At 39.8% G+C, this 10000-nt stretch overlaps 1 protein-coding gene across 1 annotated transcript in view; it reads right to left on the bottom strand.

Moving 5' to 3' along the window:
- NLRP3 (NLR family pyrin domain containing 3) overlaps window positions 1-10000 on the bottom strand; it is a 66703-nt gene that overhangs the window by 42913 nt on the left and 13790 nt on the right. The window contains exons 7-8 of the mRNA XM_024134392.2: window positions 8381-8551; window positions 5659-5829 (exon numbers count right to left, since the gene is read on the bottom strand). Of these exons, the coding sequence (XP_023990160.1) occupies window positions 5659-5829; window positions 8381-8551 (342 nt within the window). The remainder of the gene's footprint in view (window positions 1-5658; window positions 5830-8380; window positions 8552-10000) is intronic.

Genomic DNA, 10000 nt, shown 5'->3' on the forward strand with positions numbered 1-10000 from the left:
ATAAACCATTAGCCAGACTCATCAAGAAAAAGAGGGAGAGGACTCAAATCAATAAAATTAGAAGTGAAAAAGGAGACGTTACAACCGACACCGCAGAAATACAAAGCATCCTAAGAGACTACTACAAGCAACTCTATGCCAATAAAATGGACAACCTGGAAGAAATGGACAAATTCTTAGAAAGGTATAACCTTCCGAGAACCAGGAAGAAATAGAAAATATGAACAGACCAATCACAAGGAATGAAATTGAAACTGTGGTTAAAAATCTTCCAACAAACAAAAGTCCAGGACAAGATGGCTTCATGGGTGAATTCCTTCAAACATTTAGAGAAGAGATAAAGAAGAGCTAACACCCATCCTTCTCAAACTCTTCCAAAAAATTGCAGAGGGAGGAACATTCCTGAACTCATTCTATGAGGCCACCATCACCCTGATACCAAAACCAGACAAAGATACTACAAAAAAAAGAAAATTACAGACCAATATCACTGATATATAGAGATGCAAAAATCCTCAACAAAATACTAGCAAACAGAATCCAACAACAAATTAAAAGGATCATACACCATGGTCAAGTGAGATTTACCCCAGGGATGTAAGGATTCTTCAATATACACAAATCAATCAATGTGATATACCATATTAACAAATTGAAGAATAAAAACCATATGATCATCTCAATAGATGCAGAAAAAGGTTTTCACAAGATTCAACACTCATTTATGAAAAAAACTCTCCAGAAAGTGGGCATAGAGGGAACCTACCTCAACATAATAGAGGCCATATATGTGGAAAAGAAGAAGTAAAACTGTCACTGTTTGCAGATGATATGATACTGTACATAGATAATCCTAAAGATGCCACCAGAAAACTACTAGAGCTAATCCATGAATTTGGTAAAGTTGCAGGATACAAAATTAATGCACAGAAATCTCTTGCATTCCTATACACTAATGACGAAATACCTGAAAGAGAAATTAAGGAAACAATCCCATTCACCATTGCAACAAAAAAATAAAATACCTCGGAATAAACCTACTTAAGGAGGTAAAACACCTGTACTCAGAAAACTATAAGACACTGATAAAAGAAATCGAAGATGACACAAACAGATCGAGAGATATACCATGTTCTTGTATTGGAAGAATCAATACTGTGAAAATGACTATATTACCCAAAGCAATCTACAGATTCAATTCAATCCCTATCAAATTACCAATGGCATTTTTTACAGAACTAGAACAATAAATCTTAAAATTTGTATGGAGACACAGAAGACCCCGTATAGCCATAGCCATCTTGAGGAGAAAAAATGGAGCTGGAAGAATCAGACTCCCTGACTTCAGACTATACTACAAAGCTACAGTAATCAAGACAATATGGTACTGGCACAAAAACAGAAATATAGATCAATGGAACAGGATAGAAAGCCCAGAGATAAACCCACACACCTATGGTCAACTAATCTATGACAAAGGAGGCAGGGATATACAATGGAGAAAAGATAGTCTCTTCAATAAGTGGTGCTGGGAAAACTGGACAGCTACATGTAAAAGAATGAAATTAGAACACTCCCTAACACCATACACAAAAATAAACTCAATATGGTTGAAAGACCTAAGTGTAAGATCATACACTATAAAACTCTTAGAGGAAAACATAGGAAGAACAAACACTCTGACATAAATCACAGCAGCACATTTTTTGACCCACCTCCCAGAGTATTGGAAATTAAAACAAAAATAAACAAACAGGACCTAATGAAACTTAAAAGCTTTTGCACAGCAAAGGAAACTATAAAAAAGAGGAAAAGACAATCCTCAGAATGGGAGAAAATATTTGCAAACGAATCAATGGACAAAGGATTAATCTCCAAAATATATAAACAGCTCATGCAACTCAATATTAAAAAAACAAACAACCCAATCCAAAAATGGGCAGAAGACCTAAATAGACATTTCTCCAAAGAAGACATACAGATGGCCAAGAAAGAGGCACATGAAAAGCTGCTCAACGTCACTAATTATTAGAGAAATGCAAATCAAAACTACAATGAGGTATCACCTCACACCAGTTAGAATGGGCATCATCAGAAAATCTACAAACAACAAATGCTGGAGAGGGTGTGGAGAAAAGGGAACCCTCGTGCACTGTTGATGGGAATGTAAATTGATACAACCACGAGATGGCCAAGAGGCACATGAAAAGCTGCACAATGTCACTAATTATTAGAGAAATGCAAATCAAAACTACAATGAGGTATCAGCTCACACTGGTTAGAATGGGCATCATCAGAAAATCTACAAACAACAAACGCTGGAGAGGGTTTGGAGAAAAGGGAACCCTCTTGCACTGTTGGTGGGAATATAAATTGGTACAGCCACTATGGAGAACAGTATAGAGGTTTCTTAAAAAACTGAAAATAGAATTCTCTTATGACCCATTACTGGGCATAGCTAGGTCATGGAAGCAACCTAAATGCCCATCAACAGATGTATGGATAAAGAAGATGTGGTACATATATACAATGGAATATTACTGAGCCATAAAAAGGAATGAAATTGGGTCATTTGTAGAGATGTGGATGGACCTAGAGAATGTCATACAGAGTGAAGTAATTCAGAAAGAGAAAAACAAATATTGTATATTAATGCATATATGTGGAATCTAGAAAAATGATACAGATGAACCGGTTTGCAAGGCAGAAATAGAGACACAGATGTAGAGAAAAATGTATGGGATACCAAGGGGGGAAAACAGGGGGGTGGAGGAGGTGGTGGGATGAAGTGGGAGATTGGGATTGACATATATATACTAATATGTATAAAATAGATTACTAATAAGATCCTGCTGTATATTTTTAAAAATTAAATTTAAAAAATGCCTAGAAAATGAGTCAAAAGAAAGATATGAAGAAATTTAACAGACCTAAATGTGAGGTGCCACACAGGTTGGAGAGGGCAGGATATATTGTAGAAGCCTTCTAGAGAGCCTACTAGCAACTCATGAGGCAGTGTTGTGCTGGAGTTAAGGGGTGGGTGGTGGGTTACACTGGACTATATCTGCATTAGGTTCCACTGCCTTTAAGCTCTTTGAGCCTCAAGTTATTTCTTTCAATTGGAGACACTGATATCTACTCAATGTAGTTTTTATGAGGCCAACTGAGATAACCCATGTAAAGAACATGGAAGAGCAGTGATACACAGTAAAGTGCATGTATCAGTGGGTATTTTTGTGGTAGGCACATATATACAATGCAATATTACTCAGCCATAAAAAGAAACAAAATTGAGTTATTTGTAGTGAGGTGGATGGGCCTAGAGTCTGTCATGCAGAGTGAAGTAAGTCAGAAAGAGAAAAACAAATACTGTATGCTAACGCATATATATGGAATCTAAAAAAAAAATTGTTCTGAAGAACCTAGGGGCAGGACAGGAATAAAGACACAGACATAGAGAATGGACTTGAGGACGTGGGGAGGGGGAAGGGTAAGCTGGGATGAAGTGAAAGAGTGGCATGGAAATATATACACTACCAAATGTAAAATAGATAGCTAGTGGGAAGCAGCTGCATAGCACAGGGATATCAGCTCGGTGCTTTGTGACCATCTAGAGGGGTAGGATAGGGAGGGTGGGACAGAGATGCAAGAGGGAGGAGATATGGGGATATATGTATATGTATAGCTGATTCACTTTGTTATAGAGCAGAAACTAACACACCATTGTAAAGCAATTATACTCCAATAAAGATGCTAAAAAATTTTAAAAAAGAAATACATTTGGTCTTTGTCCCCCATTCCCAGCTCAGAGGTCCTAAAACCCTGGGGATTTCCTGATTAATAGAAGTGTCTCTTGTTAGTCAAAGGAGCCCCTTTTGATCACACCTGAGTTTATGCTAATGAGGTAACTTAAGGTCGGGCCCCTAGATAGGCTCAGATGGGCTGATCATCAGAAAGCCCAAGTGATTAGAAAGTTGGAACATTCAGCCCCATCCACCAACTTCCAGGAAGGAGAGGGGAGGAAGGCTGGAGATTAAGCTCTATAAAATCTCTTGAACAATGAGATTTGGAGACCTTCTGGGTTGGTGAATATATCCACATTCCAGGAGGGTAAAGCACCCCAACTCCATGGGGATAGAAGCCCCTGGGCTCCAGACCCTTATGTACTTCACCCTATGTGTCTCTTTATCTGACTATTTGTACGCTTTATAAAAAATGTAAATGTAAATAAAGTATTTCCCTGATTTCTGTGAGTCATTCTAGCAAATTTTCCCACCTGAGTAGGGGGTCGTGTGAATCCTCAATTTGTAGCCAAGTCAGAATGAAGTGTGAGTATTCTGGGGACCCACTGCTTGTAATTGATTTCTGACATTGGCAGGGGTTGGTGGAGGCAGTCTTTTTGGACTGAGACCTTAGCTGAAGGGTCTGCAATAACTCTGGGTAGTTAGCGTCAAAATCGAATTGACTTGTAGGACACCCAGTTGGTGTCTGCAGAGAATTGGTTATTGGTGTTAGAAACACCCCCAAAATGTGTATTATTATTGACTGCAGACATCCAGTAGAACTCATGATCTAATGTGATTGCCAGAAATATAAGGAAATCCCAGGCTTCACCGGTGACAGTATAGTGCCCTGCCACAGGAGGTGAAAGTTCCACCACGCATCTTTAGGAGTATCAGGTTCAGGTCTGGGCATTGTACTTCGAATAGAGACATTAACAGACCAACCCTCACCTAGGACAACATAAATTGGTGAAGGTGCTAAGCCATGTCCTAGTTAAGGGTTTAGAGACATCCAGGCAAAAGATGAGAAGACCTAGAGTGTGACTGTTGTCTCTAGCATGCCTAGAAATTTTTACGCGTAAAACGGGTGACTACCCACGTGAATGTCTTAGAAGCAAATGCTTTGCTGCTTCACTGTGCTGCACAATTCCTAAGCTTTCTTTCAACTCTGAGAATCTCCACTTCTACATGTAATAGAGAGAACAAATCTGACTCCATATTAGATCTGGTTCTTTTACTTTAACCTTTGTGCTCTGTTGCCTGTGCTTAGTCATGCTTTGCCCCTTTGTATAAGAATGTTGCCTGTAGCCTGAAATATACAGAATAGCCTGTTCTCACGGCTCTGACTTTTAAGAGTCATCCATTTGGAGATAAAAAGTTGCAGAACAGAGGGTAACATTTGTCTTGTTGGAGGTTTATGGGAACAGTGTGACCTGACCTACATGGACAGTACAAGAACAAAGGATTATGACACCAAGAAGTCTGCAACAACCACCCACAACCTTCCCTCAACTTGCCTTTAAAAATGTTTGCTGAAACCCTTAAAGGAGTGCAGGGTTTGGGGGTACATGAGCCACCCATCTCCTTGCATGGCCCTGCAATAAACCTTTCTCTACTCCAAACGGCAATGTTTTAGTCTGTTTTGCCTCACTGTGTGCTGGGCACACGGACTTGCATTTAGTAGCATAGACATAACTAACTTACTAGCAGTGGGTAGTATCTAGTGCTTCAAACTACTTCAGATATTGTCTCTTCTATTCTTTACCCTCAACTCCATCTGATTAATCTTTTTTAGAGTGACCCCCATTCACATTTTCCAAACAATGTATCCCTAAAGATAAGTTGCTTTATTGCTGAGACACTCATGAAGACTTACCCCAGTTTCTGCAGGTTACATTGTGGATTCTTGGCTTTTTCACATAAAATTCCAACTCCTGAGTCTCCCAGAGCATTTTCCCCCAAGTAGAGTCTGGTCAGGGAATGGTTGGTGCTCAGGACAGATGCGAGATCATCACAACACACCGATGTGAGACAGCAACTGACCAACCTTCAGAGATGGCAGAATGTCACAACACCTCTCTCACCCCACTCCCCAATCTGCTGCGACTCAAGAAAGCACTTGTCCTGCCTTTGCCTATAGTCCAGTCCACACATGGAAAGAGTACATCCAAGCTCTTTATTAACTTTTTGTTTCTTTTTCTGGTTGGTAGAATAGCATGTAAACACCTTCCAAGCCCATGCAATGTTACAACATCTTCCCAGATCTCTACATGTATTTTTATTGTGGTAAAATATGCATAACATAAAATTTACCATTGTAAACATTTATAAGTGTTCATTTATAAGTGCTACAATTCAGTAGCACTTAAGTACGTTCACATATTGTGCAACACTACCGCTGTTTATCTCCAGAACTCTTTTCATCTTCCCAAACTGAAACTTTGTACCCATTAAACAATAACTCTCAATTCCCCTCCCCTGAGCCCCTGGAAACCACCATTCTACATCTTGTCTCTATGAATTTGACAATTCTAGGTACTTCATATAAGTGAAATCATACAATATTTGCCCTTTTTCTTCTGGCTTATTTTACTGAATATGTAGCCTTGTTTTGCTTTGCTTTTTTATAATAGCCATCCTAATGGGTGTGAATCAGCCCTACCATTTGCAAGTGCTTTCTTGTCTTCTTCAAAATTCAAGTCTCCCAGAAGCATTTAATGAAGAGCTACATAGAAGGTCAAGTGTCTGCATTGCTTTAGCATCATTTTTCCTATTCTGTGTGGACCAAGGCCCTGTCATCAAGTCCCAAAACTCTTCTATAGCAATGCAGTACATTGGTTTTATTTTCTCAGCTAGGTTGTAAATACCTTAAAGGCAAGCATGACATTTTTGATTTTTTAAGTTCCCTTCCAGGGCTGAGTATATGGCTTTTACTACAACAAACACTAACTGAATTAATTACTGACAAACACCCAGAGATAAACACAGGGAATCCTCTGAGCAGCAAAGGTCATTCTCACACTAAAATTCTAAACCACCGTGACTCATTGAAGCCACAGCTCGTCCTTCTTGAGGGAAATTAGTTCAGACTCACCAGAGCTTCTTCAGATTGCAAAATAGATGCCTCAGTCCCACACACAAAAGTCTGATTCCAAAGTCTCCCAGGGCATTGTGGCTCAGATCCAGTTCCACCAGCTTCTGATTGTTCCTCAAGACCGAGGAGATGTTGAAGCAGCACTGATGGGAAAGGCAACACTGCCCCAACCTTCATGCCAAGCACAGAAACAGAAAACATCAGAACTTGGGCTGCTTTTCTGTCACTGCTTTCCGGTCTAGGTTGGTTTTTAGCACCAGGAAGGGGCACTATGTTCTCATGTTACAAAGAGAAAGTTATAACTAAATTTTTATGAAAGAAAGTATCATCTTATTAGAACTGACTACAGCTCAAGACATATTGGGAAGTTAGCTGTTGGGCTCACTGGCTCACAGTCTGAGACCACAGCTGCCAGTGAACACCCTCCATAAATAATGGGCATATATATGAGTATATAAATGGCAAGTCCCTGTTTTATAAATGAAAACAATGGTGAATCTATGGGTTCTACCTCTTTACCACATGTTCCTAACAGCTGAAACTCCTTCAGATGGATACTGTTCTCTCTAGGGTTGTACCCATCTACCTTTTCTCTTTGCTAACCTTGTCCCTGCTATACTGTTTGATGATTTAATCCCAGCCCTTCATCTAAACTGAAGGAGCAAGCAGCTCTGATTCTTGTGTATTTTTATTGTGGTAAAATATGCATAACATAAAATTTACCATTGTAAACATTTATAAGTGTTCATTTATAAGTGCTACAATTCAGTAGCACTTAAGTACGTTCACATATTGTGCAACACTACCGCTGTTTATCTCCAGAACTCTTTTCATCTTCCCAAACTGAAACTTTGTACCCATTAAACAATAACTCTCAATTCCCCTCCCCTGAGCCCCTGGAAACCACCATTCTACATCTTGTCTCTATGAATTTGACAATTCTAGGTACTTCATATAAGTGAAATCATACAATATTTGCCCTTTTTCTTCTGGCTTATTTTACTGAATATGTAGCCTTGTTTTGCTTTGCTTTTTTATAATAGCCATCCTAATGGGTGTGAATCAGCCCTACCATTTGCAAGTGCTTTCTTGTCTTCTTCAAAATTCAAGTCTCCCAGAAGCATTTAATGAAGAGCTACATAGAAGGTCAAGTGTCTGCATTGCTTTAGCATCATTTTTCCTATTCTGTGTGGACCAAGGCCCTGTCATCAAGTCCCAAAACTCTTCTATAGCAATGCAGTACATTGGTTTTATTTTCTCAGCTAGGTTGTAAATACCTTAAAGGCAAGCATGACATTTTTGATTTTTTAAGTTCCCTTCCAGGGCTGAGTATATGGCTTTTACTACAACAAACACTAACTGAATTAATTACTGACAAACACCCAGAGATAAACACAGGGAATCCTCTGAGCAGCAAAGGTCATTCTCACACTAAAATTCTAAACCACCGTGACTCATTGAAGCCACAGCTCGTCCTTCTTGAGGGAAATTAGTTCAGACTCACCAGAGCTTCTTCAGATTGCAAAATAGATGCCTCAGTCCCACACACAAAAGTCTGATTCCAAAGTCTCCCAGGGCATTGTGGCTCAGATCCAGTTCCACCAGCTTCTGATTGTTCCTCAAGACCGAGGAGATGTTGAAGCAGCACTGATGGGAAAGGCAACACTGCCCCAACCTTCATGCCAAGCACAGAAACAGAAAACATCAGAACTTGGGCTGCTTTTCTGTCACTGCTTTCCGGTCTAGGTTGGTTTTTAGCACCAGGAAGGGGCACTATGTTCTCATGTTACAAAGAGAAAGTTATAACTAAATTTTTATGAAAGAAAGTATCATCTTATTAGAACTGACTACAGCTCAAGACATATTGGGAAGTTAGCTGTTGGGCTCACTGGCTCACAGTCTGAGACCACAGCTGCCAGTGAACACCCTCCATAAATAATGGGCATATATATGAGTATATAAATGGCAAGTCCCTGTTTTATAAATGAAAACAATGGTGAATCTATGGGTTCTACCTCTTTACCACATGTTCCTAACAGCTGAAACTCCTTCAGATGGATACTGTTCTCTCTAGGGTTGTACCCATCTACCTTTTCTCTTTGCTAACCTTGTCCCTGCTATACTGTTTGATGATTTAATCCCAGCCCTTCATCTAAACTGAAGGAGCAAGCAGCTCTGATTCTTGATTTGCTTTACACACACACACACACACACACACACACACACACAAACACACACTCCGTCACCACCATCACCACCACCAACAACAATTACACACACACACACACACACACACACACACACACACACACACACTCCGTCACCACCATCACCACCAACAACAACAATTAGTCCCTATCAGAGGAGCAAGAACAATATTCCAGCTCATCTCCTGGCGAATAGTTCAAATGTCCTGGAGCTTGTTGGATCATCTTTTCTGCCTCCATTTCCACACCAACTAGAAGTGAATGGATAATAGATCTTAACTGCAAAACATCTCATTCTCACCCATGTCTCCCCATTTGTGTCTCACTTTCTGGAATCACACAGGGGCACCCACAGGGGCGATGGGGAGAATGGCATGGGATGATGGTGTAGAGGAAGGTTAAATGTCAGAACCAGCCAGAGCCTTGAAGGCAAGAAGAACATTTTATAATTTGTCAAAAGAGCAAAGAAAAAGCACTTAAGCATAGAAATGCCAAGATCAAAGTATAATTTTCTAAATAACACTCTGTCTTTTGTACAGAGAATGATTGGTGAGTGGCAAAAGTAGATGCAGGGAGACCAAACAGCCAACATTCATTCAATATGTATTTTTGGGCATGAACACATGGTAAGAACAATGTCTCCAGACATTATAGAGACAATTGCAGAACAAACATGAATCCTGTCATGAGAAGTTTATGGTCTTAGAGTCTATTGCACTATCCAGGCAAATCATGGTGGTTGTTGGACCTGGGCTGGTGGAGTTGAGATAGGCTGGGACCTGGGACTCTACTGCAGTGCTTGCACCTGGACAAATATCTGCTCAAGCAACAGAATACAAAGAAACTATAAGGGACTAAACATAACTGCATTCATGTGTGCAGTTGGGGCAAATTATGAACAATAAGACAAAAAAAGT

The sequence above is a fragment of the Physeter macrocephalus genome, chromosome 2, assembly GCF_002837175.3.
Source record: "Physeter macrocephalus isolate SW-GA chromosome 2, ASM283717v5, whole genome shotgun sequence".
Classification (NCBI taxonomy): Eukaryota; Metazoa; Chordata; class Mammalia; order Artiodactyla; family Physeteridae; genus Physeter; species Physeter macrocephalus.